General features: G+C 41.5%; 2 protein-coding genes across 3 annotated transcripts; one reads left to right on the forward strand and one right to left on the reverse strand.

The window, feature by feature from the left end:
* Positions 1–1018: 1018 nt before the first annotated feature.
* MCM8 (minichromosome maintenance 8 homologous recombination repair factor) lies at positions 1019–15010 on the reverse strand. Of its 2 annotated transcripts, none has more exons than XM_083857812.1 (18): positions 14676–15010; positions 14419–14493; positions 14010–14092; positions 13676–13825; positions 13227–13330; positions 12189–12387; positions 11244–11329; positions 10229–10380; positions 9172–9370; positions 8416–8446; positions 7992–8132; positions 7046–7187; positions 6244–6439; positions 5191–5404; positions 4322–4531; positions 3683–3759; positions 3034–3223; positions 1019–1677 (listed from the first exon to the last, which is right to left on the reverse strand). In XM_083857812.1, exons 1-18 carry the CDS (start codon positions 14824–14826, stop codon positions 1585–1587), a joined length of 2493 nt encoding a protein of 830 aa, XP_083713938.1. In that variant the 5' UTR covers positions 14827–15010; the 3' UTR covers positions 1019–1584. The 2 variants fall into 2 exon arrangements, with proteins under 2 accessions (XP_083713938.1, XP_083713937.1); XM_083857811.1 differs by having other exon boundaries at positions 5161–5404.
* Positions 15011–15069: 59 nt separating this feature from the next.
* On the forward strand, positions 15070–27822 carry TRMT6 (tRNA methyltransferase 6 non-catalytic subunit). Its single transcript, XM_083857888.1, has 11 exons — positions 15070–15184; positions 17102–17229; positions 17624–17733; positions 19770–19861; positions 19950–20033; positions 21070–21194; positions 22494–22834; positions 23043–23128; positions 26198–26300; positions 26383–26469; positions 27211–27822. Exons 1-11 carry the CDS (start codon positions 15090–15092, stop codon positions 27370–27372), a joined length of 1413 nt encoding a protein of 470 aa, XP_083714014.1. The 5' UTR covers positions 15070–15089; the 3' UTR covers positions 27373–27822.
* The last annotated feature ends 90 nt before the right edge of the window (positions 27823–27912 follow it).

Genomic DNA, 27912 nt, shown 5'->3' on the forward strand with positions numbered 1-27912 from the left:
CCGCCGCCGACGCGCGACCTTTTTGCGGCGCTCGGCCTCAGCCCCGCCCCTCCCCCGGGGCTGCGCGCTTTACGGCAGGCGGCCGGCTGCCGGCAGTACCGGGAGAGCGCTTCCCGCACTTCCCGCGCTTCCCTGTCGCTTTCCCACCGCTCTCCCGCCTCCCGCCCAGCCCAGGCTCTCCCCCGGCCGTGTCCGTGACGGCTGCCCGTCCTCATCCCGCTCCTCCTCACGGCGGGCCCGCGACAAGCCCGTGAGGGAGGGAGAAGGTTCACTTTATCGTAAGAGACTTCTCAGAGGCCTCTCGTGCTCGGTGCTTGCCCGCGTTTACTTTGTCCCGAGGAGAAGCAGGAATGAGTTCACTTTCCCAGGTGCGGTGGTTGGTTTGCTCCCGAGGCGTGTTCCTGTCCCCCGGCACCGCACGGAGCCAAAATCAGTGTCCAACACCTACTCCCGACTTGTTGACCTTGCCCCTTAAGAGTTCAGACGTAGAAGTATAATTTCCTACTTAAAGCATTTCATCTGTCTGACCAGTTTTCAGTTTCAGCTATATTGAGTCCCTGATGTCCCTTAAATTAGAGGATGAAGCATTAAGCTTCAGTGTTTCTTATTTTTTTTTCATCTATTACACTTTAATAGAATAGCTGAATAGCTAAGAGATCTCTTAATAGATATCTTAACATCTGAGAAATGAAAGAGGGAAAACAGAAGAATCAGCACTGCAGTCTTGATTTTTTAAAATACTTTTCGAAAGTATTTTTAAAACTTTTTAAAGTTTTTCTTTAGGGAGGGGATGTCAGTGTTTGTGGTTTTTAAATTTTTCACCCTGAAAGCTTCTCTGGTGCTGTTTCATTGCACCAGAGCATGATTCTGATTTCATCAAAGTCAGGAAACATTCACTGGTGCTGAACACACATTTTTCTGTGTCAGGAACAGTGACACAGAAAACAATCAGAACCTCTTGGTGTCACAGAGCTTGTAGTGGCCATTAAACAGCCTTGAACAAATGATATTTCTCATATATAAAGTTTAATGAAAGTCAAAATCCAATCTCTGTCTTTACAAATTAAATATTGTAATAAGGACATTTCCTTAAATCAGACTAGGATTTCAAATAAAACCTTGGCTTCAAAGCAGAAAATCAAGTCAGTTTCAGTAAAGTATCATTTGGTAACAGCTGTAAAACAGTGTTGTCACAACCTTTTGGGAACATTTCTGGACTTGAAATGAACTCCAGTGCTGAAAGTACAGCTCCTGTCATCCTCCCATGAAAGATTCCTGGGCTGAAATCTGTGGGATTTCAGCATCTCTTTTAGAAGTGAAGTCCCTTGTGGCACTGTCAGAGTATAAAAACACACCTTGCACTCCTGGAGGATGATGATGAGGTACATCACAGCCCCTTTTGGAACAGCAGAGCTGTGGGATGAGCCAGGCAGCAACAGCACATGTCAGTCTGTCCTGGTGCAGCTTTGCAGTTTAATTCCTGCAGGGGACTCTCCAGCCCAGCAAAGCCCAGCCCAGCTCAGGATGGTCCTTCAGCCCAGGGGAATGATTATCCCAAGGAAATCCATCACAGTGACTCTTCTCTCACATGGTCTGAAGCTGATAAACCCTTGAACCTTTTTTCAAAAGGTAACCCTGGTCATTCAGGGATCCAATAAAGCTTTCAAAATCAGACACCTGGGAAAATAAAGACAAAAATATCAAACTGGAGAATGACATCTTACCTGATGTAAAGCAACATAAACCATTTGCAAGAACTTAGTGAAATAAAGTGGGCTAAGAATAGGTCAGTTTCCTTAGCAAATTTCACCTACCAGGTCTCACAGGATCAGTCCCCCTGTTTTGTGCTTTAATTACACACTGTTTTTACTGCAGGGTTACAAAGAAGCAGTATTCTCTCCTATACAGTTACAGATGTATAAATTCCAGGTCTGAAACACAAGTATCTACCACAGAAAACCAGGATTTCTACAACTCTCCCTGATTTCCAGGTATAAAAGTTTGGATGGGTAAAAATATTCTATATATGAAGGGAGAAGTAATTAAATTAACTTTAATAAGTAGTCAATGGAGCAAAAAGTAGAGTTAGCTATCAATAACTCAGTCTAGCTGAAGCCCCCACAAGTACAGAATACGTTTGTAGCCATGTGTCCTACATGATGTTCCTTTCAAAAAACAACTTTAGGATATCTGAGGCAGGAATGAAAACATGAAAGGCACATTTAATCCAGTGGAAGTCATGCAGAAACAGCACTGCACTGCTGAAATAGAGCACAGACAAGTCTAAATTTGGGATCAAAAATAGGTGTGTCTGTTGGAACCCTAGGCACTGGGAATTTCAGACTTTCTGTGCTGACAGGCACTGACCCCCAAGCAAACACTGCATTGGACCTGAGCCCGTGGAAAAGGCTTCCAAAACTGAGTGACAGCACTGGGATTGTGGGTGTGGAGTTTGAATAGAAGTCTGTGATATCACAAGGTGCAAAACTTAGAGTTTAAGGGTTTAGAATATAGTGATATATATAAAGCAAGATGGAAGTTTTAGGGTGTAGGTTCAGTCCTTCTTTTTCACATTCTTCTCCATGGGTCTGGGTGGTGTTTTGTAATTGGATGGAAAAGTCCGCATTGTGGGCTATGGGTGGTTGGGTTAAAAGTAAAAAAATTGAGGTGTCATTTCATAATTGGACAGTTTGTCCTTGAAAGGCCTTGTAGAGAAAGAGATAGGGGACATTTTTCAGTTTGCTAGCTAGAGGTGCTGTAGAACTCACCGCCTGAGAGACTGTAACATGGATAAGAATTAATAAACATCTGAGTCCGAACACGAACCACGTCTCTCGAGCATTTAATCCTGACTCTGGCAGAAAAGAAGATTAAGAAAGTAACATTTGGGGAGGCAGAGGGAGTGAAGCACTGACACCAACACTTCAGGAGCTCTGCTCAGCCCAACAGCAGCACACTGGTAATTCCTGGCATTGCAAAGAGGCAGAGATCTCTGTTTGGCAATAAGTAACTGTTGCTGAAGGAGGTGCTGACCCGTATGTGGAGCTCCCTGGCGATGTGGCGCAGCTGCTGCAGGTCGAAGAGGTTGTTGTAGGTGCTCTCTGCAATGCTGCTCAGGGCAGACACAAATCTCTTGGCCTGGGAGCGATTGCTCATCCCAGAGCCGTGCTGGGAGCGCTCGAAGTCCAGCTTCCCAAACTCATCCGAGTAGGTCCCCAGCATGCTGTAAACAGGTCACAAAGAGACATAAAACCCTCAACAGGAGATAAAAGCAAAGTGGATTTGATTCCCCAAACAGAACTGCTTGACAGAGCCTTCAGAAGCCATATAGAAAACCATCCGCTACCAAGTCACTCCCTAAGCTTTCATCCCAATCACTTTTAAACTTTAATTTTTCACCTGTGAGAGTAATAACAGAGGAGGAAAAACCCTTCCGCAGAGCCACATGTCTGCATTACTGTGCTCAGACACACAGAACCACTGTGATCACACAAGTCTAAGTTTGTATTTGACTTAGTGTTGTTGCCAGCTTTTAAAGAGCACCTAACAAACCCAAATATTACCATGAGCTTAAGCTTGATAAAGTGATTTCTTCACTGTGTTTGAATATGTAAAGAAAAGAAGCTTCAAATGAATAGCACTGTGATGCTTTATTTCTTTTTAAAGCAGTGTTTTCTATTACCTGTATTTCATTATCTCTATTACATCCTCAGCGTCTTCCTTGGTAGACTTCTCTCTTAATTCCAACCTTGATCGTGCCTTAAAACAGGAAAAAATACCCCCCAAAGGTTTAAGAATATCACAGCTGATGTGAAAAAGGGCTACAGTCACTCTACAAGGGCTACAAGGCACAAATTTTAGCAGCAGAGATAGAACCTAAGCCTACAGGATTAGAGGAAGATTTTTCCATTTTTTGTTTGTGTGTCAATGTCACCTCCTGCATACTTGCACTTTTGGGCTGTGGCTTGGGGTTTATTTGCTTTTTAGCAGCGTAGCCTTGTGAGGCAGCAGATCACAAATAGTGATTTCTTTAAGGGAAAACAAAAGGTGGGCAGCAGATTGTTCCTACCTCCACCTACTTTTCTTTCCTTTTGGGGAGGAGATAGATTTCTTTCCATCTCCTCAAGGGTTTTTTGCCTTATAAGAAGTTTTAAGGAACAGTAACTCTTAAGAACTTCTAAGTCTCTTGCATTCTTTTTTTTTTAACAAAACAAAAAAAGCTGTAGTGGTGAATAAGCTGTAAAAAATTATAGGATTTGGGTAGTACCTTAGGAGTAATCTCTCTGCTTTCTATCCCTTAAGCATCCCAGCTTGCATTTACCTCAGTCAGTCGAATGAGGGACTCCAGCTGCCTCGTGGTGATGGGGGTGCTGTCTGCTGCCTGGTTCTGTTTCCTGAGCTCCAGGTAGAATTCCTGCAGGACTTGTGCAGCCTCTGGGGATAAGGTTGGGTGCACGTACTGCCGAGCATACCCCACGTACTTCCTCAGCAGCTGATGGGGAATGGCATCAAAATTTTCTCCTGTTGAGATCTAGCACCATGAAAAAGAGGTAGGTTTCTGTCTGTCAGAATTCTATACAATAAACATTTTAATATCAAATCATCATCTTTATGCTTTGTCTGGTGAAGTCATCACTATAAGGGCTTTAGTGCTTTGTGTATGAACAGTGTACTTCAACTCCCCACACTATGCTCAGACATGTAAACACATACGCTTGGCCGTTTCAGAAAAGGCAGCCAGTGCTGCTCATCTGCAGTGTCAGGAAATGCCACACAGAATTTGTTATATAGTTAAATCCTTTCTCTAAAAGAGAAAATCCCAATTCCCAATTGTTCCAGCTCCAGAGAAGACTAAACTATCACTGCTGATATCCTGTTTCCAAAAGTGCGTGAGTTGACCTCCAGCAGGAGTACTTCTCCCAAGACCTGGCATTTCACAATACCAGTTCTCAAAGCCATCACTGAAGTCTAATGAGAAACATGCTTCCTCTCCTGTATTTCCCAAACCCATGGAGTTGCAGATACCTAGAGATTTGTTTCCACACTGCTTTATGTGGACTCAACACTCCATCACAGATCACATTATACCAAATTACTACACCCAATCCACTTCTGTAGCTCCTTCCTGAAACCCAACACAGCAAATTTCCTTTAAAGCACCTCATGCAGCAGCCCCAGCACAAGCCCCACCTTCAGCCTCTGGAGCAGGGGTCGGTCTGAGGTGGCCTGGAGCACAGAATGTTCCTGGGAGCCAGCCCGGGTGACGGTGGCGCTGCTGCAGGCGGCGCGCCGGCCGGCCCGCATGGCCATCACGTGCTCCGACAGCAGGTGGTCGTGGTCCTCGTTTGGAGTGTCCAGCAGGATGAACACCAGGTCAAACCTGGACAGCAGAGCACTCCCCATTCTGCAGGAAAGACAAAGAGCTTGGAGTGCTTGGAGAAGTGGAAAAATTAGGGCAACTTGTTGCTTTTTATCTTATTTTCTGCCAAAGTCGGGATTAAAAGCTCGAGAGACGGTATTTTGTGTTCAGACTCAGATGTTCATTAATTCTTATCTATAGCACAGTCCCACAAGCTGTGACTCCTAGCTAACAAAGTGAAAAATGGCCTCTATCTCTCGTTCTACAAGGCCTTTTAAGGATAAACTGTCCAATTAAGAAATGACACCTAAATTATTTTGACTTTTAACCCAAGAACCAACCACCTGTGGCCCACAATGTGGATTTTTCTACCAAATTACAAAATACCACCCAGATCCATGAAGAAGAAGGTGAAAAAGGAGGAGTCAGCCTCTGCCCTAAATCCTCCATCTTACTTTGTATATATTACTATATTCTAAACCCTTAAACTCTCAGTTTTGCACCCTGTGATATCACTTCTATTCAAACTTCTATTCAAACTCCACACCCACAATCCCAGTGCTGTCACTCAATTTTGGAAGCCTTTTCCACGGGCTCAGGTCCAATGCAGTGTTTGCTTGGGGGTCAGTGCCTGTGAGCACAGAAAGTCTGAAATTCTCAGTGCCCAGGGTTCCAACAGCAACTCTCTTCCACTTCAAACACAGGTAAAAGATCCTGCCCTCCTTATTCAGAATAAAGTACAACAGCAAGTTCCCTCTCAAAAGCCACTAAAAATTATTAAAGTTTGTGTACACAAAATTCTAGAAAGCAATTGTACATGAGCTACAAGACTGCCAGAAGCATCTACTCCTGGAAGTGAATCATAAAAGCAGAAAAGTGCTCACTTTAAGTTCTCAGACACAGTTTTGGCTTTGTTATAATGTCCTCCAACGGGGTTTGCTGCAGCAACAATGGATGTCCGAGCTGGCAGACTGCAAACAATGCCAGCCTTGGCCAGGCTGATGCTCTGCTGTTCCATGGCTTCCAACAGAGCCTGGTGCTGGTTTCCCATCTTATCAAATTCATCTATTCCACAAATTCCTGGAAGCAATTAGAACAGGACAAAGACTTATCAGACAGCACATTAACTGAAGGACAAGCATGTGCTACAATCCAGTGCTACATCAAAAGTCCAGCTCAGAACCCTAGGGACTGCAGGAGACATGGGAAAATCTCCATTTTGACCAGCTGTGTTTTCATTCCATGGTCATGCAACCAAACCACTATGAGCTCAGCCTGACCTGGGGATGCAGCATTTTGATTATTCATTAGGGTGATGAAACAAGCTTTTTTAAAAGAGACAATGTATCTCATAAGCAAGTTCCTTTTCAAAACCAGTAAGAGTCTAGCAGCTGCCATCAAGTCAGATTCCTGAACAAAAAAAATCCTAGTTCTTTGACACAGTAAGTCTGGTATATGAACTGGAAAACTGAAGTTTCTCTACACTCCAGGAAAGCAGGAACTGCCTCCAGAGCAGCCACTGGAGAAGCTCAGAACTTTCTATGGTGCGGAAAGCCAGTATTATGCTTCAAACAGATTTTTAGCCCACAGTTCAGCAAGCACTTTGGCTTGGCTGAACCTCAGCAGCACACACACTCCTGCCCCTCACACATGGCTACACAGAACCTGTGGCATTATATGGATTACCTTGGTCTCCAAGCACTAAGGCACCAGCTTCCAGGGCAAAATCTCCAGAGGTGCCATCTCTGGACAGTGTAACAGTCAGGCCAGAGGTGGTGGAAGTGTTCCCACAGACATACACACCTCGAGGAGCGATGTTACACACGGCCTAGAAGAGAAACAAAGGCTTTTTCTCTCCCCAAGTGAAGAATTTCATAATCCTCGTTCTTTTCAAAGTACCCCCAAATTTGTTTCCTTCTACTGAACACTACCCAACAGTAAAGCTGTTACTCCTTACAACTCCAAGACACATACTTCTGCAAAGCAGTAGGAGTAACTTTTCTTGGAGAGCATTCTTTTTTTAAGTAACAATGTGGAAAAAAAAATCAGTTACTCTGTGCTGGAGAGTCTCCATTCAATAAAAGAATAAATTAAAAAAAAATGTTTGCTAAGATTTGCATGTTTGCATATAAATCCAACACTTTGGGTAAGTTATTCCAAATCATAGCCTAATGCAACAGGTCCACATTAGAAAGACTTTCTAAAGAAGGTCTAGGTGAATTCTGTCCCTCCTTCACTTCATAGTAACCATGGAAAAAGACATGGAATTTAAAAATTGCTCAGTTTAAGGAAAAAAAATCTATTACTAACTGTCATAGTCATGCAGAAACACCTACCAAGATCAAAACCCAAAAGCAGCAGCAGGTCCCTTTCCCAAAAAGTCAAGATCTGTGCCAGCAACATAGAAACAGGGTTCAGAATCGAAGTAAATCTCACAGGAGGAGAGTTACATGGTATTTAAAGTTGCATTTGTTCAATGATTATTTCACAATGGACCAGCTAAATGAAGACACACAGGAGTGAACCTCCCCAGTCAACTCTTTGGTCTTAGCACAGTTATACTACCATACTTCCAAGTCAAGATAACAAGGAAATAGAGAAAAGCAGAAAACAGTAATCAAGGAAACCATACTTGCAACATCTGGCTTTTTCCTAATCCTGGATCTCCAACAACCAGAACATGTGGATCTCCTCGCACTGGGATCCTGTTCTTGTCATCCACAAACTTCTGGCATCCTCCAAACAGGGCCAGGGCCAGACCTGCCTTCACAATCTGTTGTGATACAAGCCAACACTGGTGAGTATTTGGTTGTGGTGACCATCACTGACAGCTCCCCAGAACTGGCTGCAGTAACCTTTCCTTCTGCATCACTGAACTTAAGGGTATTTGGCCGCCACTTCCCTGACACCGAAAGAGACTGTGAGCCACAACCACCTGTAAAAACAGTCCCTGCCCCTTCCCCCTGTCCCAGACAAGCTTTTTGAGTCCTTCAGGAGTTGAATGTGGCACAAATATTTCAAACTGGAATTGCAAGCAGAGTTTTTAAATTACTTACCTCGTGGCCATAGATTGCCGGACAAAGAGAGCTGAAAAGCAAAACATAAGTGGAAGGTAAATCATGTATTACTATAAACAATCACTTTTCCTCTCTCTCATCACAGACCACCTTAATAAACTTATAAAACTTTTTGGGTAGCTGTTGCTGACTTTCCACCAAAAATCATCATCAGCAAATTTCTTGACATTTTTTAGATAACCAGAAATGACCGAAATAAGAAAAGCTTTTCACCTGAGACCTCATAAAGACCTACTCTTGTCTTAATCAAGTAACCACCAGTAAGCCTCCTTTTAAGGCACTGTTTTTTTTTTGTTCTTGGACTCCACTGGGAGGGCCTGAGGGACATCCCAGGTAGAAGAATAATTTCTAGTCTGAGCTGAGGGTCTTTCACACCCTCTGCTCAGTTCTTACACCTCTTTCCTCTACTCCAGAAAAGCAGAGGACAAAATGATGCTTTGTAAGTTGAATTTACACGGAGAGGAACAAAATTAACTAATTGCTTTTTTACCCAGAGCTTTCTGTCTGAGGTTGAACTAGAACACAAATAACTTCTTGTATCCTTAAACCCCTCCCAAAGTCCCAACATTCCCACTGCAATACTTTCACTCCCTCCCCGTCCCTTAGCCATTGCAGTTTGTTAAATCTCTGTGGTTTCTATGGCACAAGGCTCAGACATTTCACAGCTTTAGGATGAAGGTGGTCACACTGATCCATGTCTAATCCTAAACCCAGTCTAGGTCTGACACAACTTACTTCACAATGAGCCTGAACAGATTTTCCTCAGCTTGAATCTCCTGGATAGCATAGAGGTCTTTAAGGGAAAATTCCATGAACGATCTCTGAAAAGTCTCATCATCAAAATTCTTCAGTTTTTGTCCTTTAGTGTTGCTGACAGAATTTGCCTCAATGTACAATAAGAACAGGCACTTGTCATTCTTATTTTTAGAAGCTCCTGTTAGAAAAATCCAGAAAGGATAATGGCATACAAATATGTACAAATGGTACAAAGTAATTCAGAAATACCATGTACAGTCATGATCATATTTAAGTACTGAACATCTGCACTTTGTAAAATTGATGCAAAGTCAGTTTCTAGTTACACTTGTTCTTTGAAGTTCCCTCCACTTACATACACAATAAAATATTTTGCTGAATTGGAGGGCATATGTTTAGAGAGAATTTTGTCCCAGAATAAATTATTTTTTCCAGGGATTTTAAATTATTACATTATTATAGTCAAATCAAGGTTGAATTTATAATGCTTCCACTCAATATTTTTAAGGGGAAAAAAGATGCATGGTGCAGAAGCATTAAACACGTAGCTTAGTAATTAATCAGCAATTACCGATTAATAATTAATAATTTTCAATTATTCAAAAATAAATAATAAATAATAATAATTAATATTTTCCTATACAGATTGATTACTGAGCAGAGAATGAAATTTCAGAGTAATCTTGCAGTTATCTGCAATGTATTCTTTCAGAGCAGTGCACAACATTATTTCTTCACTTTGGGGAAAAAAGAGGAAAAAAAAATGAAAAATTTCTCTAGGGAGACTAAACTAACATAACTCTCCTTCACAACAGTGTGACAGTTCTCCTAATGTCTGAAAGAGATAGTAAAGGAAAAACATTAAGCAAATAATGCCATAAAATAACTCTTCATTGTAAAAGTTTGGTAACTTCTGAAGAAATTCACACTTTATGCACTTACAACACTGAGAGCTCCAACGAAGGGGAGCAACTGCTGTTGTTCTCGTGTAAGTACTACCAAAACACCCCACCCTGGGAAAAAGAGTGCCCCTCACCTTCCTCAGTGCTGGACACCTTCACAATTCCTGTGATTGTGACCATGTCCCCTGGGACACAGCTGTCCACCAGGTCCTGCACCAGCTCACACTCGATGGTGCGCGGGATCCGTCCCGCTTCCCGCTGGTCATCCGACATCAGCTCCTGCACCCTGCAACACAACGAGGGGGAGCTGGGACACCACACAGCACCTGCCAGTCCAACTGTGGCACACAGCTCTGGGCATCATTGTCACCTCACACTTCACTAAATGAGTATAAACTACTCATAAACCCCCGAAAATGCAGTGACTATGAATTCTGAGTCGAAATTCAGATTTTCTACCACTGACGAGTACAGTACATGAAGTGAAAGGGATCCATATAAAAAAGAAAATTAGGAGCTCAGACATTATAGCCCTCATGAATTCTTAACAGGTATTCCAACACTGGAAAAGCCCAAGGAATTTTTCAGACCATAACAAGAAGAGTAAGTGACTCTCTGGTTGTGAGATTTCCAGCTCTGGCTCTGCACTTGGAGCCCTGAGATTTCCTGGAAGCAAAGCCAAGCTTTTCCAAAGCAGCTGTGATAAACAGCGCCCTCTGGAGCTGCTACCAACAGCACGAGTTTTTACATGAATATCACTTCAAACTAAGATTTTTAACCCTCCAGTTTACCTCCAGCTCATTCAGGTCAAGGGGCTGACCAATATAACCTAATTGGGCTTTTCTAGCTGATTTACAGCTCCTTAAAAGGGAACCATGAAATCACAGATACAATTAGAAATGATTGAGAAAAGCAAAGCAAAAAGCCCAAACTGAGCATCCCTCCAAGAGCTTGGCTGGGGAAGAAGGAATTTCCAGGAAACTATTACAGGGCAGGTTACAAAGTATACCAGTGCCTGGATAAAACAACAGCTTTGTGATACAAATGTTGGACAATGTTTGCTGCAAAAGAAAAAGATTACTAAAACCACACAGTTTAACACTCCTGTCACTTTTTGAGTGTCCTGTCATTTCACATTCTTGTGCTTACTTGACAGACTGCCAGTCCACGGTGGTGGTGAGAGGAGAGCTCCTGTCAGGTGTGAAGGACCTGCCCCGGCACTCGGGAACAAGGCACTGCAACAACAGGAATTCTGATTCATTCCCAGCCTTTTCTAAACTCCTAAGGTGAAATTGTCTTATTTGATTAAGAAAAACAAACAAAAAAAAAAACAAAAAACAAAAACAAAAACAAAAACAAACAAAAAAAAAAAAAAACAAAAACAAAAAAAAACCAAAAAAAAAAAAAAAAAAAAAAAACAAAAAAAAAAAAAAAAAAAAAAAAAAAACGAAGGAATATAATTCAGCATCATTCCAGGAAAAAAAAAGCCAGTTCAATTAGGGCTACAAATTAGGATGTACATAATTAATGAGCATCTATCGAGCACAGACACCTGAACTCTGACTCACAGCTGTTAGAGCAAATACAGTGAATTGTGTGATCCCCTCAGTGAACTGGTTTGAGAATAACCAGGCACTGTCCTGTATCTAATGACTTCTTAAGTCCAGATAACAAAAAGTAAAATTAAAATAGAAAGTTTTAAACAAAACAAAAACCAAAAACAACCCCAAAAAACCACCCACAACAACAACAAAAAAACCCAACAATGTAAGCACAGAAAACCACCACAGGAAGGCAGAAAGGTCTTTTTAAACATAACTGGTGAAATGGAAATGGAAATTAAAAAAGATAATATTTTTTTCCAGATTTCAGGGAATTTCTATGTATTTTTTCCCACATATCCTGTTCCAGCAGCATACATTTTTTTACAAGTAACAAGGGTCTGAAATAAGAAAAGCTGCATGGTATATTTAATTACGTTACAGTGTGTCAGCTGTTTAACCCAGCTTTAAAGACTTATTTTTTTACCACCAGCAGTGCTGTTTTCTGTCAGAAACACAACAAAAAGCAGGAAGTTCCATGGTTTTGGCTTACCTTGGTGGGAAGGGTGTACTTCCCATCAGGCAGAGGAACCCTCTGCACGTCCCCACAGGCTGCACAGACGAAGGCCAGGTTGGTGCAGAGGGGTTTGATGTTGCTCACCCTCACCACGGTGCCGCGCAGGGCGATGTATTTCCCGTAGCAGTTGGCCCTCACGTTCTTCAGCTGGGTTAGAGGCTCATAGTTGTACACCCTGCATCAACACACAGAAAATGAGGACAAAAACAACCCCCAAGCCCATCCAGCCATAAACAGACAAAAAAATTTCCTCCTCCCGTTTAAAAACAGTAATCCAGAAAAAAACAAAGTGGTTTTCTTGGCAGAGCCGTGGCACAGCCTTTGATTCTCGTTCCAGAAAGCAGCAGAATATACAATATTCTTCACATGAATTGACCTCAGCAGCCTCAAACAGTACAGTTTGTTTATGCAGTGACACCTCTGGCCTAGCAACACTTTAGTTTAGGATCATCCATAACTGTCTCTTTCCATAGTTTCAGATAAAAACTCAGACACGGAAGGGCCAAAGTTTTATTGCAGCTCTGCCACCCCCAGCAAGGAATTAAAAAGAAAATAGTTTTTTAAAATGCAATTTGAACTCCCATAGAGCTTACAGTTCCCTCAGACCCTTGAAGTGTGAGATACTATTAGTTATGATAAAGAAAAGAAGTTCTAAGGACTTGTTTCATTAAAAAGCTCTCCAGTCCACAGAAATTTAAATAATTCTGCTTTTAATCAACACACATTTTATAGAATAGTTGTTCTACTTATAAGCCACTTCTTTATCAACAAATTTTTCTAGTTCAAGCTTTTTGTTCAGCTTATAAGGAGGTTTCATTTCACTTTTTTCTTCACAAGGACATGAAGTCACAGTGAAGAAAATAGCAAAATAGGTAGAGGTGTTCTGGAAAAGCCTCACAGTTTTTCCATAAACATGTAAGCCTTCACCATGCATGGACACTGGCAGGGATTAGCCAGGAAACAAACAGGGAAAAAACTGTCTTCCTTGGGAAAGAAGTGCCCAGCAGCCCTTACCTGGCATGGATGAGAGGCACGTTTATGATGGGGTCCCCCTGCAGGGGCAGTCCCTCCTGCGCCTGCAGCTCTGCTGCGTGTCTCTCCAGGTCCTTGGTGAGCACCTGGGTGCAACAGGGACAGGAAAGGGGACACAGATACCCACAGGAGTTAGAGCTCCCAACAGGGAGAGACACACGTCAGAACCACATTTAGTTTTAGTCAATTTCTCCCGTGATGAATAAGCAAAATGCACCAAGACCAAAGCAGAAATGCAATTCAAAATGCGGTTTTGTAGGTCATGCAGGAAGGGGAGAGATTGAGGGATTTGAGTTTTAAATAAACAGTGATTCCCCTCAAGACAGAAAAGCACAAGAGATGTGGGGTTTGTAACATAACTGCCTCTAAGTGTCAGGGATTCTTCTTTGTTGTGAGGGTTCTGCTTCCATGTATGAGAAGCTGGTGTTTACCTGATGAATGGCCAGCCCCATGCACTGCAGTATTTTCTGAGGCATATCCCTCAGCTCTGCAGATATGTTTGGTATTGATTTAGTCAGCTCTCTGTCCTGGATGAGCTCCTTATAATCCACGAGGATGCTTCCTTTCCTTTCTATTTCATCCTGGGAAACATCATAAACGATAAAACACACTTCAAATTAGAATTCAAAATAGAAGCGAAACACCCAAATAATGTCCTGAATGTTTCAGGTCTCTGATGGAGGTTACAACCATTAAAAATCTGTAGTGTTCTTGTATCAACAACAGGTTGTTGGGGTGGGATATGTTTGGCTTTGTTTTTTTTACCTTGTCATAAAGCTCAATGCGCTGCATGAAAAACTTTTCAAAGGCTTGAGTCTTCTGGACAAAGGGAGACTTGTCATTGTAAACTAATTAGAAACACACCACGTTAGTGACAGAAAACAATCCTTTCCACTTCACAAAATACATGAACAGGTAATTTCTCTTCCATTGTTTTTCTGCATTGCAAAACTAAAGGAGATCATAGATCTCCACAGTATCCCAGTAATGATCACAAAGGTTGCAGCATATCACAAGAGTGAAATCTTTATTGTACTTATGTTTTTATATATGAAATTTTGGATCTTAAAATGAACTTTTAACTTTTTTGAACTTATAACTCTAACACTACGCATAAATAATTTTAGAAAAAAAATTAATTTAAATACTTGCTACATGTAATATCTAAAGATACCTTCAGAGAAATAAAGTTTCCAGCCCTTATAAGGAATAAATTGCTCCATCGTTGATTGGACTAGTCGAGATTTTGCTGGGGGAAGAAAACAAAAAAAAATAACGTGGGTTGAAAGAATACGGATAGTGAAATTTTTCAAGTTTTATTCTCAGTGATTCTTTTGCCCACTTGAGACAAACAGCAGTAATTGCACAGTGAGTTAAAAAGAAAAGCCTTGTGGCTTCAGAAAGCAGGTAGAAGGACAGGGGCTGGCTCACCAGGTTCGGGCATCCTTTTGGGCTCTCCCTTCTGTCCTCTGCCTCGCCATCCTCCTCCTCCTCCTCTCCATCCTCCTCCTCTCCATCCTCCTCTCCACCCCTGGAATCCTCTGCCCCGGGCGCATCCCCTGCCTCTGACCTCCCTACTCATCTCCCACAGCAAACCGAGGCGAGGAAAATAATTTCACCAGGCGATATTTAATTTAAACCAGCGCCGTTTGCCCAGAGAGGCAGAGCCTGGCGGGAGCAGGTCCCCTCTCTCTCTCTCCCCTACCCCGTGGCCGGGGTCAGGCGCGGGCCGGGGGCGGCCATGGCCGCGCTCCCTCAGCGCCGCTCCCGCCTCCCGCACCGCGCATGCGCGGCCGCCCCGGCGCCTGCGCAGAGCGGGCCGTGCCCGGGTCCGGAGCGGCGGCCATGGAGGGTGGCCCGGGCCCGCGCATCCGTGAGGGGGACTGCGCCGTGCTCAAGCGGGGCGACGTCTTCAAGGCCGTGTCGGTGCTGCGCCGCAGGTGAGCAGCCTCCCGGCACCGCCCGGAGCTTCGGCCGAGCTCTGTGCCGTCCGCCCTCGCCTCCCCCGGTGCCGGTCCCGGTGCCGCCGCGCCAGGCAGGACCAGCGGCCTCGCAAGGCTCCTGTGATGGGTTGCTTTAGTGTTGCCTCGGTTCCTGTGGCAAAACCCCCTCCCTTAAACCCGGAAGGTGTCCTGGTCGCGTTTTATAAGACTTTGAAAGAGCCTTAGGAGGGGTTTGCGCTGTGGGTGTCGCGCTGGTGCCGCCACAGGCGATTTCCTGCCCCGATAATGGGAGTGATAATTGTCCCGGGCGGGCTCGGCCCTGTGCCTGTGCCTGGGCAGGAGGGAGCTGGCACTCCCCTCCGGGTGTTCCTGCTGTGCAAAGTCTCCCGTGTGCTTCTCCCAGACAGAAATCTGGCACAGCAATGTTATAAGTGCGTATTATAAAGCTGGCTTTTCGCGAATGTTAGAGTGAATACTGTATGTATAATTGTACTGTGTTGTGTTTTATTAATAGAGTTTAGAAAAGTGATGAATGTATTTTCCGATTGTGACATGGTGTAAATAGTAAAAAGACTGTTTTTTTTTTTTCTTCTTTGTAACATCTAAACTGACCAAGCCAGAAGGTGTGTGGGAGGAAGAGTCATCACCTTGTAACCCTGCATAAAAACTACTAACTTTCTGGTTTTTTGTTTTTTTTTTAATCAAAATGAAAACAGTCAAAAACCTCAAGAGAAAGATTTATGAGACCCATGTTACCAGACAGAGTGGAGCCACCCACAAATAAATCCATCAGATAAGATGACTGGGGATACTTGAAACAGATAAAAACTCAAAAAGAATGGATTACTATTATTGAATATGTAAACCAGCAATCCTTAAAACACAGTAATTGAAAGAGAAGTGTGTGCTCTCTGGTGAGCCACCCCAGCTGGAACTTTTGCTCTTCTGTCTCCCAATTGTCTATTTTATTTTTTTATTAAACTTATAAATTTCTCCAAGAGAGTGGAACTCGTTTTTCACAGCAAGAAAGCTCCTGTAGCCCAGCAGGGAATGGCAGAATCCTTGGGCACAGCCTGGGCTCTTCCCCTGGCAGCAGACAGTTTTATAGACCAGTGTGTGCAAAAGTTGGGAAATGTGGCCAAATGTCTGATTCACAGGATGGAGATCTAAAGGGGCTGTTCTTGAAAGGGACTGGCTTGAAAATTCTGCAGTTCAGAATTAGTGATGAGTATAATTTGCATAATTAGGGCTCCTGTTGGCAAGTTTTGATTTGAATGTGGCTTAGAGCCTGTTTCATTTGCCAAGGTTGGTGTTTCCAGTGCAGGAATAGCAAGGCAGCCTTTGTTGGTCAGGGTGAAAGTTAAAGGCTTTGTGGATCCTGGTTTTTGTGAGGAAAGAAAAAAATGTACACCTGCCTTGGTGCAATCCAAATGAAAGGGATGGTAAATTTTAATTTTTCTTAAACAAAACATTTCCAGGATTACTGGACACACTCTGCTGTCTGTTTTCTTCACAACAACAGTCTTTTGGCAAATGTTATTTCAGAGGAGCTTTGCAAAATACAGGATCATGCTCATCTTTTTTGCTACTATTCTGTGTGACCCAGCTTGGATTTAATATATTTCTGACCTTCTCTGTCAACAAATGATGCTGAAAAGTGCCACAGCCTTGAGAATTCTTTCAAACAGAAAAAAGAGGTTCCTCCCATATGGTCTGTTCGAGGTCTTTGTCCTTTTTCTGACCAGTTTAATGTGAGTTTTGTGGTTAATTTCACTCTTTGTGCTTGTCCTGCTTTTCTTCCGGGATATAGATGAAAAAGTCCTATATAAAGCTATAGTTTAGGCTCAAGTGTAATGGGTTTCAGATACAATAAAAAGAATGCTTTAAGTATTAATCACTTTTCTATCATTTCAGAAAAATCATTTTTGAGAAGCAGTGGTTCTACCTGGACAATGCCATTGGACACATTTATGGGACCACGTTTGAAGTGACCAATGGTGGAAACCTCCAGCCAAAGCAAGAGGTGGAAGAGACCACCACAGGTATCCCAGAGGATTGACAGCTGGAAAAACTATTTCAAATTGATTTGTCTCTTTGATGATACCAGAGAAATTGGGAAAGATTTCTGTTAATAATTTGTGGACTTCATACTGCTTGTATTCTTTCTGTCACGAAAGTGCATGGTTTTGTCTTGAGCAGTGGTTTCACCACTCCTGTAACAAATCATCTTTTTTAATGTGGGAGAAAATTTGAACCTTAGTCTGAGTGATTGAGTTTTACCTCACCTATTACATTTCCTTGCTTAGGCTGCACTTTTCAAGGCCATGAAAAATGTGTGTTCAACCACGAGAAATCTGCTTTCTGTGACACTAAAATCATGTGTTTCTCCCACTTATTTGGAGGTAGATTTGACAAGCCTGTGTCCTTTTCCTTTAGAAACAAAGGAAGCAGGGACAGACAATCGTAACATAGTTGACGATGGGAAGTCTCAGAAACTGACTCATGATGACATAAAGGCTTTGAAGGACAAGGGTATTAAAGGACAGGTAAAAACAAGGTTTTGGTGTCATTTCTGTGCTACCTCGATGGTTCTATTTTAGTTTCTGAAAAAAAAAAAAATTTTATCTGTGCATTGATTTCGGTGCTTTTTCTTTGTTCTTCTGGTCAATTTTTTGGTTTTACAAAAATGGAGAGGCTGTTTTCAGAGAAAACTTTATGTAAGGTTGGCAACTTTGTCAGAGGAGAGTAAAGAACAAATGTTTATGGCATCAGAAGTCGTAACAGATAAAAAAAGTACAGCTCACATAATCATAATTCAGTTTTGCTTGTGTATAAGTTTCAAAACACTATTTCTGTATTACAGAGGTATGAAAATTGTGCAATGATTAAACTGTCAAAGGTGTAGGAAAAGATTATGGCCAAACAAAAGCCTTAACAAAGAACACTGTGTAACAAATGTATCTGTAGCAGTGCCTGCCAGACCAGGGTGATGCTGCTGCTTTATCTGTATCTGGAAAACTGAGAGTATTCCCAAAAAACCAGTTCTGTTCTCTTAGAAAAGGGCTTAGTATTTAAGCCTGCACCTTTCAGAAAGCAAGGGATCTTTAATCCATTTAAAATTTTTCCTAAATCACTGCAGCCAGCTCTGTTCTGCTGTCAGGCAAAATCCTTTCTCATCTTTGGTTGACCCTTTCTAATAAAGCCAGGAAATTGCTCCTGCTTACATCAAGTTCATCTCCTGTTTGCAGCTTGCTCTTTAGAGCAGCTTTTCTGCTTTTGCCTGCTGCCTCCAGGGAGTTGGGGATGGTTCTTCTGTTTCCATGGTTGTGTTATCTCTTGGAAAAGAATGTGTTAATCAGCTGTGATGGGTTTTGTTTTCCCTGTCCATGGCAGAAGATCCCTCTGACTTTCCTCAGCATGCCTGTGCATCTCCTGTGCTTTATTAACTCTGCTTTCTGGACTGTACCTGAATATTCATTTTAAGCTACGTTAGCAGCAATAGAAATTATTCCTTCCTAAATGTCTGTTAAAGTCTGAATTCCTGATTCTGAATTTGCGAATGGCCTGTCTTGGTGATGCAGGATACTTCCCTGTTTCCTCACTGTAAATTTTACTGGAACATAAAAAAAAAAACAACAACCAACCCTCTACAGAACAACCTAAACAACCCAGACACTGAATTTATTTTTTTCCTAGAATAAGGCAAAAAAAGGAAGAAATTCTGTTTCAAATCATTAATAACAGATGTTAAGTGTTGGAAGGAATGATGACCTGAAGAGCAGCAATAGGAAATGAGGAGCACTTGCACCACTCTAATTTTTGAGCAGCTTTTTAAAGCACAAGGGGAGCTGCAGTGTCCAAATTGAAAATAATCTTTTTTTCATTTGTCCCCTCCATGTTTAATAGAACCCATAATTTTAGTAGTTAAACTACTTGGATCACAGAACCCAAAATAGCAACATTTTTTGTTCTCGTGTTGCTGGTGTGGAGCAAGGAGAGTCCTGTTTGATTGGTTTGGTTTTGCTGGAAGTCCTAATGATCCCTCCAGCTGGAATCTGAAAGCAGGAGAAAGAATTGGGTTGGCAAAGGGGACCAAAGAGACCAAGAAACCCAAACTGGAATTCTGGGAAGACCTGGGAGCTAGAGAAGGAAAAAATCAGGAGGAGCATTGCAGGAAGTAACAGATGCTAAGGAGTTTGGTACAGTAGTGTGGCAACATCTGTGAGGCTGAAAAAATTATTGGAATGAAAGAGATGTCTGGTGATTAACCAGAGCAGAGGGGAGGAACTCCATGAAACAGGGAAAAAAGAGAAAACCCTCAGGAAAGCTGGAATCAGACCCAAAGAAGGAGTTGGAATAAAGGAAATATTACTGAATATTCCAGGATAAACATTCTCAGTTCTAGGATTTTTATGCAAAAGTATGTGATTAAACTCCCACCCATCAGTGTCAGCAGAAGTTCATGGTGTACATGCCTCTACTGGAAGGAAATATTTTCAGTGTTTGTTTTAAAAAAATACTGTCTATGAAGTGAATGAGAAATAAATGCTAGCTGTAACAAAAATGAATTGTCTCTTCCAAGGAAATAGTTCAACAGTTAATAGAGAACAGTACAACATTCAGAGACAAAACAGAATTTGCTCAAGATAAATACATAAAGAAGAAGAAAAAAAAGTAAGTGGATTTAAGAATGTGAAAAAATACTTGTTAATTCCCTAAATTGTTGAGACTAAAATAAGACCATTTCTATGTTTTTTTACAGATATGAGGCAATTATTACAATTGTGAAACCATCCACTCGCATCCTTTCAACCATGTATTATGCAAGGGAACCTGGAAAAATTAAGTGAGTTTTCATTAAGTTTCTTTTTTCAAATGATAACAGAAAGATCCTTTAATACTTTTTAAATACCTGCAATGGACCAAAGTGTACAAAACTCACTTTTCTTCTCTTTCTTATACGCTTTAACATCTGTTTATTATCCAAAAGACATGTTGTCACTTCAAGATCCTTCCTTTTTATTTTCTAGCTGCTTAAGCATTTCATAACTACTGTTGGAGTTATGAAAATTCAAATTCAGGGATTCAAAATCTTCAATGAGAAGTCTCCAGAGTTTATTTAAAAACCTGTGGGTAACTTTGGGGTTGGAGTCAGATGGGGCCATGACTGCAGAGATCTGACCCTGGTTGATTTTCACTCACCTAACCTAAGATACATTGTAACATGTTAAAGCTGGATTGATACATTATTTAATGTAGGAATAGTAGCTCTAAGATGCTGAGATTTAAAACCTTCAAATATATGTTATTTAAGGCTTCTCAAACCTTTTTCCTTCTCCTTCCACCATCTCTGTCACTTGGCTGCTTTTACTGTTAAAGATTAGTTGTAATTTGTGTAGCTGTCCCTACAAGGGTTTTGGTGCTGGCTCCTGCAAAACAGGTGAAAACCACAAAGGGTTCATTATTGGATCAAGAAATGCATTTGTTCTTTACAAAGCTGACATGCCAGAGGAAAAAACAAACAAAAGATTAAAAAAAATACTTTCTCTGACTGGCACAGCATACGATGTCCACTGATATGTGCACCCTACTGCATATCCTGCTTTTGCTTTTCCTGGCTGATTTCCTGCTGGCTCCAGTTCTAGTTCTTCATTATCAGAAGAACTTCATTATATATGAACTTCACATATAGTAAATAATTTATGTTTACTAGAACTTCATAATCAGATATTTAATTATAAGTTTGTGTGCTGACAATAAGGGTCACTGATGCTTTTTTTTTTAATCTACCTGTAATCCAGCTTTTTTTTGGCATGCTCCTGGGCTAGTGAGGCAGCATCTCTAAGCAAACTGATGTTTGTTCAATCCTTTTTGTGTTCCAGCCACCTGAGGTACGACACCCTGGCTCAGATGCTGACTCTGGGGAACATCCATGCTGGCACCAAGATGATTGTGATGGAAACGTGTGCAGGGCTGGTGCTGGGGGCTGTGATGGAGAGAATGGGAGGTGAGCTGCACCTCAGTCATACAAGGATGGGAAACACACCTGCTGAAAGGCAGGGCTCCAAAATGTTCCTTCAGCTTTGGAAAGCTGGGCTTAACACCTCCAGCATTCCAGCAGAAACTTGGTTTCCCACTGGGGAAAGGTTTTGCATCAGTTGGATTGTATTTTTTAAAAACCGTAAAAAAGTTGAGATTTAAATTAGATATAATTGTTTATAGAATTGTGATTAAATTGATAGCCTTGTGTGTAGATCTGTTGTAGTTTCTCTCTTCACATTGAGTTCAGCAAAAGCTGTAAGGAGCTTGTGTGGATATTCTTCCCAGACACCAGGAAGTCCAGGAAGGTGAATGGCAGAAAACAGGAATAATGCCACTGGAATTCTGACAGCACTGGAAATGTTCCTCTTGTTCAGTGCACCAGATTTAGTGTGTGTGTTGTGCAAAATGTGTCTTTTGAGAGTCTGTGATATTTCCTTGAGCACATTCCAGGAGAAGTTTGACTCCTGATTTTCCAAACTCAGTTCATCAGTTTCATTATTTTAAGACAGCAGGTAGAGGTGACAATTCATTCCAGAAGCCTGGAAAGGCAGGCAGTGAAGTGAAAACTGTGTGCTGGCTGGTGTCTTGGTTTTGTTTAGGCAACTTTTGGCCACAGGGCTGCTCCTTGGAGTAAATAAGATACAATTTCAGTGAACTATTGAAAAGTTATTTCTTGTGGTTTAACATCTCACAGTTTTTCCTTTAGCTCTTTCCTTCTTTATTGAAAAAAATCTTTGCCTAATAAAGCTCTTTAAATTCACTTTTGGGTTTTATCCAAGCAACTCCATAAATAAGTAACAGAAAGTGTACCAAATTTGTCTTTTAATTCTTTATGAAATTAGCTTTTTCTAGCAATTGGTCACTGCTTGTATGTTCTGAGCTAATCCTAAATAAGTGTTTACTACACAAATACTCCATGATATGGAATATCATATCATATTTGTGTATTAAACAAATATTTATGGATTGATGGAGTTTTATGGGGAATTTTTTTTCCATATGGAAAAAATACAGGTTTTTTCCATATCATGATATAGAAAAAACCCCAAAAACAACAAACTTCTGCATTTCAGTAACTTGTCCTTTTAATAAAGGTTTTCCACCTTGAGGCAAATTTCCACAGCTTGTTCAATTTGATGGTTTGATTAAGAGCAGGCAATTTACTTCCTTTTTCTTAACTGGAGCCTTCATTTATGCATTTTAGAATTTTAAAATTTTAAGAATTCTGCTTTTCCAATGTGTTTTTATTCTTTCTGTCCCACAGGCTATGGCTCCATCATTCAGATGTACCCAGGAGGGGGCCCTGTTAGAGCTGCCACCAGTTGTTTTGGATTCCCCAAAGCTTTTTTTGATAATCTTCATGAATTTCCTCTGAGCAAAGTGCAGAGTCTCCTGTGTGGGACATTCAGTGCAGAGCCTGAGGAGATTCCACTGCTGGAAGAGGAGAGCAATGGACTGAGTGAGGAGAAACAGCAGGAAACAGAGGAGGAACCTGCTGCTGAAACAGCCATGGAGATGAACCCAGCAGAAGAGCAAGACACGATGGACATCGGTGCCGAAGAGGTGGAGTTTAAAGAGAACAAAGAAAAAGAAAATAAAGAAAATGTAAGAATGTTTATTGTGGCTGTTCAAGTTCAGTTTTATGTCTGTGGACGTAAAATTCTGCTGTCTGAATGCAGCTTAGTCAGGAACTCTGGGAGTTGTTTTTTGTCTTACCTTAAGATTCAAAAAAAAAGAAAATGCAGTCCAGATAATAATGATTGGATAAATAATTAGCAATTTAAGTGCCAACTGTTTGTTTTGTTGTTCAAAGGTTCGGGAAAAGCAAATTAAACAGTGGGAGAGAAGGAAAAAGCTGAAAGAAGCTGCAGCTTTGCTGAGAGAGAAGGATGCTGATGGGTGAGTCTGTCACAGTTTGGGAATAATAATCCCAGTTTAGTGCTCCCACTGAAACTCTCCAGACCATGGGATGCAGCAGAGACCTGGGGGCACAAAAGGCACTGCTTGAGATTTTTTTCTTTCATTTAAATGGTTTGAAATTATCTGCAAGTCAACTAAACACAAGGAAATATTAAAAAAAAAAAAATCAAAATCTATCCAAAGAAAACCAGAATCTGGGTAGAATCTAATTCAAAGTGACTGCCAAAAAAATCACAGGATTCTAATTGGGAAAATAGGACCTGAGGTTTTAAGTTCATTAAAGTGGAACTAAATTTGTTGTTCTCGGGTTTTGGGTTTGGTGTTTGGTTGTTGGTTTGTTTTTTTTTTTTTGTGGGTTTGTTTTTTTTTGTTTGTTTTTTTTTTTTTTTTTTTGGTTCTTATGTTTTTAAATACTCATTTCCTTTTCACACAGGAAAATAAAAACACATAACTTTTTTTTACCTGCTTTAGCCAGGATCAGTTACTCCTGAGGAACAATTCAGCACACAGATTTAATACCATAAATTTAAAACAAGTACAGTGAATACATTCCTAGAAATTGAGCTCCAAAATAGTGTAAGAGCACTTGGTGGGTGTGACTTTTCCCCTGTGTTCTTAGCAAATGCTGAAGTGATTCAAGTTAACCAGGTAACATTAATTTAGTTAATTTAATGACATTCCTATTAATTTTTTTTTCCTCCAAAGAATATTGGTTCACTGGGATGAAGCTGTTTTGCTTGGATAAATTTTACTGCACATTTACTGGTTCTTTTAAAATGCTTGTAGATAATGTTTGGGGTTTTGTTGCTATGAAATGTTTTAATTCATGCTCCTCATGTAGCAGATTTATAAAGATGCAGAACCAGGTTATTGTTCTCTGAAGCACCAAAATGGTCAAGGAGGTTTGTAAAAAAATCTGCACATGTGTCTGGCAGTGCCTGTGACCACTGAGCTCCCTGAACAGTGGCAGTGTTTGGGTCTGGTTTCTATTAATTAATTCTATTTGGGTCTATTTTTTCTATTAATATTAAATAATTAATATTTATTAGCTGCACCATCACTGGAATTAATGTCCGTCCATGATCTGCCAAAGGAAAAGGAATATTTAACTTCACTTGTCATTTCCTTCTGTGTAAAATAATACATTCAGTTATTCATTGAGTTCAAGGAGGCCTGATTAATCTTTGTCTCTTGTTTATTTGTTTTCAATCCCTTTTATCCTCCTTTGGAAGCTGTGACAAATGACATTCCTGAAGGGATGAGTGACTCCTGGCTTTAGGAACGCTCCAGCAGGATGGGGATAAACAGAATTTATGGTCTCAGCCCTGATCCCCTTTTCCTCAATCATCTGCCTTTTTTAGCCACTGCTCCTTGAGATCAGGAGCCACAGAAAACTTGGCATGGAATAAAGAAATGCTTCAAATTAACCACTCTGTACCTGAGCAGAAACAGACAGGAAAAAAAGGGTTTGGGGACTTTTTGCAGGAGAGAAGCAGGGAAAGGACAGGGGAAAAGGTGCTCAGCAATGGAGGTGGGGAGAAAGACTGGGACTTCCTGGCAGAGTAAAGAAAAGCTGTTCATTAGATGAAAGTAGGTACCAACTTCAGGAGAAATCTGAATTTAAATCTGAAAGTCCTGAATTTAACAGTATTTATTACTGAATGTAGAAGATATCATTTCGGTTAAATTTATACCCTCTGTGCTGTTGTGTGGTAAAACATTGTATGGGATCTGTTTGTTCAATTCCTTTTATGAGAGTCGAGGTCTGATGTCAGGCCACTGAGGGGGAAAAGAAAGATATTCTTTGGGTATTTGGTATTCTTTTAAATAAGGCTTCAGAGATAGACTATTCCATTTTCCTGGCACTGTGGAAACAGAAATTTGTTCCTGGACATGCCAGAATTAGACCATCTCCTCCCTCTGCCCTTCCTCTGCCTCTTCCTGTCCTTCCTCACCCACTCATCCATCCTGTGCCTGGCCAGGCTCCTGCTGGCAGCAATCTGTGCTGCCATATGAAAGAGCAACATTTGATTTTCCCCAACCTGGAGCCCCTGGCAGTGCCAGGGCAGCATTCCAGACCTTCCAAGGCACTGCTGGCTTCATTTTGGAGCACAATTCTGAGTTTTCTACTTGAAATAAATGGTCTGCAAGGCCATGGCTGGCAAACAACCCAAGTGGGAACAACTGAAAAAGAGTCATCTCACCTCCCTGTCTCTGTTGTATTTACAAAATTGAGCATCAGTTTCTTACCTCCCTTTTGCCAGGCAAGTTTAACTCTGCCCCAGTGCTGCACATCCCCCTGGAGAACAAATGTTAATGGATGGGGCATCTCAGCAGTGTCTGTGCATTGTGACAAAGGAGTTTAATTAGCCTGTTCTTTCTGCACAAGCACAACTTAATAACTAATTCACTAATTATCAACCATTTCTTGCAGTGTAGTTCAGCAGTGATTTTTTTTTTTTTTAATTAAAACTGGAGATAGTGGTAGAGAATCTCAAGCATCTGTAGATCCAAGTTATTGTCTTATGTTGGAATGAGGATGGAGATAAGATATTAAGCTTTTAGGTTGTCAAGGAAATAGTTCCTTTTTAAAAGATTTTTAGTTATGCCTGTTAAGGATTTGTTCTCTCTTTATATACTTTCATATAAAACTATTAAATGAAGGCTACTCAGTCTAAAGAGTCACAACTGAGGTTACATTCTAAGGAACATTTGGCAGTCACAAAACTTAAATTGTATTTGGAAAATACAGAGCAAGCAACAGGACATTTCTTAGATTACTGTGGAGCCTGACACAGCTGAAGTGAGTGCTCCTGCAATGCTTTTAATATTCTGCACCTTGGGGAGCAATGCTTCAGCCTCTTAATTAGGCCAGTAGGAAGTCATGATTGTTTTTTCCATTTGGGGAGTTGTCAGAGCAGTGAAAACATGCTGATGAGACACTTCCAAGCTGTAATTGATTGCTGTGTGCTAAGCAGGAGGAAATGTCACTAGCTGAGTAGGTTTCAGAAGCAGAAAATTAACACGCATGAAACTTTTTTTTTGCAGCTTAATTGTAGCCAGCAAGTTTCATCCCACACCCTTGTTACTTTCTTTATTGGAATTTGTTGCTCCTTCGAGGCCTTTTGTTGTCTACTGCCAATACAAAGAGGTAAATCAGGATGTTCCTTCAGCTGTTACAGTTCGGTGTGGTGCCAATTCTGCTGTGTAACCTCCTCTCTGCTCTTTCTAAGCCACTGTTAGACTGTTACACCAAGCTGAGAGAAAGAGGTGGAGTCATCAACCTGAAACTGTCTGAGAGCTGGCTGAGGAACTACCAGGTAAGGATCTGCCCAAACCATGGCAATTCCTGGGAGCAAAACATTCCCTGAAAACAGGATTGACTGCAACAATGTGTAAACTCAGGCATTTGCTCCACCCAAGAGCAGTGAGTATTCTGAAGTGCTTTAATGCTTCACTGGAGCAATTTCCAATGGAAAGACTCGACTTCCTTGCGTTTTACTAAACATTTGTTGAAATATTTGTAGGAAAGTGGCAGGGTTAATAATTCCTGAGCAGGAGTCCTGTGTCCATCTGCAGAGAGAACAGCTCTGCAGTGTCTTGGACATGAGGGGGAGGCACAGCTGAAGGGACAGTCCTTCCAAAAAGGTGTGATGTGCTGAAAGGGAAGGCCCAGTGCTGTGTCTGACCCTGAGGGTGGCTGGAAGGTGAAATCACAGAATCCCTTCAGGCTGCTTTGCACAGCAGCTGTGGTTTCTTGCAGAGCACCTCACTCCTGAGCACTTCCATGGGTCTCAAACCTTGGCTTTATAATTTTGCTGGCAATGCCATGGAGCACTAACATTATTATGGATTTCTACAACTGGATTCTCCTCTGCAGATAAAGATAATTTCACTTCCCAAATGGCTGTTGGTTGTTGTGGCTGGGGAAAAAAATCTCCATCCTATCCTGTAAGCTGAAATTGCTCCACATGCTGTGCACACAGAGGGTGGATTTTTGCAGGTGCTGGTTGTGGGGAGTGTTCAGGGTGTGTTTTATTGTTTGTCTGTTTGTTTTAAAGGTGCTGCCGGATCGCAGCCACCCAAAGCTGACCATGAGTGGAGGTGGGGGGTACCTCCTGTCTGGCATCACTGTAATCCTGGAGCAGGGCAGGAACCCAGAGGTACTAAAGGTGGAGGAACCATCATCTAAAAGATGCAAACTTCAAGACCTTCCCTGTTAACATCTGGAGAAGTGACTTTGTGGGTTAGATCTCAGGAGTTTAGTGAAATGGCAAGTCCTTTGTGTGCTGTTGGCAGCACAGGGCTGTGCATCTGTCAGAGAAAGCAGCAGGGGAGGGAGGAGCTGCTCCTCAGCACTTCCCATCATCTGAATGCCAAGGGGAGCAAACATCCCCCTCAACTCACAGGAACTTCAAGGAGGAGAGAAGATCAAGAGAAGACAAAGCCTCAGTGCAGACATTCATTATTTGGTGCCAAATCTGAATATGAGGAGGTTTTTTAAAACACATCCAGCTTAGCTTTCCATTCTCCCAGCAAGGCATCAGAGGATTCCCCTCAGGATTCCACGTGCTGCTCTGCTCCCACTTGGGACACAGAACTCTGCTCTGTTCAATAACTGAAGAAAGTAGAGTGAACAACAAAAATAATACACTTTTTTTTTTTTTTTCCAAAGGAACAAAGAAAAGAGAAATCTAATAGTAGAGATGACCCCATGCTTACAGCATGACTCCACATTTTCCTGAAATAAATACAGAGGAGAA

Source organism: Zosterops lateralis (genome assembly GCF_965231275.1).
Source record: "Zosterops lateralis genome assembly, chromosome: 3".
Taxonomy (NCBI): Eukaryota; Metazoa; Chordata; class Aves; order Passeriformes; family Zosteropidae; genus Zosterops; species Zosterops lateralis.

Excerpts from the sequence above, each read along its gene's own strand:
- MCM8 (XM_083857811.1), bottom strand. The coding sequence starts at position 14,826 with ATGAGTAGGGAGGTCAGAGGCAGGGGATGCGCCCGGGGCAGAGGATTC. Across the intron at positions 7,188-7,991 it reads GAAAAAGCCAGATGTTGCAA|GCCGTGTGTAACATCGCTCC; the intron begins GTATGGTTTCCT and ends TTTCTCTTCTAG. Across the intron at positions 3,224-3,682 it reads ATAGAGATAATGAAATACAG|CATGCTGGGGACCTACTCGG; the intron begins GTAATAGAAAAC and ends ACCTGTTTACAG.
- TRMT6 (XM_083857888.1), top strand. The coding sequence starts at position 15,090 with ATGGAGGGTGGCCCGGGCCCGCGCATCCGTGAGGGGGACTGCGCCGTG. Across the intron at positions 20,034-21,069 it reads AGGGAACCTGGAAAAATTAA|CCACCTGAGGTACGACACCC; the intron begins GTGAGTTTTCAT and ends TTTGTGTTCCAG. Across the intron at positions 22,835-23,042 it reads AAAAAGAAAATAAAGAAAAT|GTTCGGGAAAAGCAAATTAA; the intron begins GTAAGAATGTTT and ends TGTTGTTCAAAG.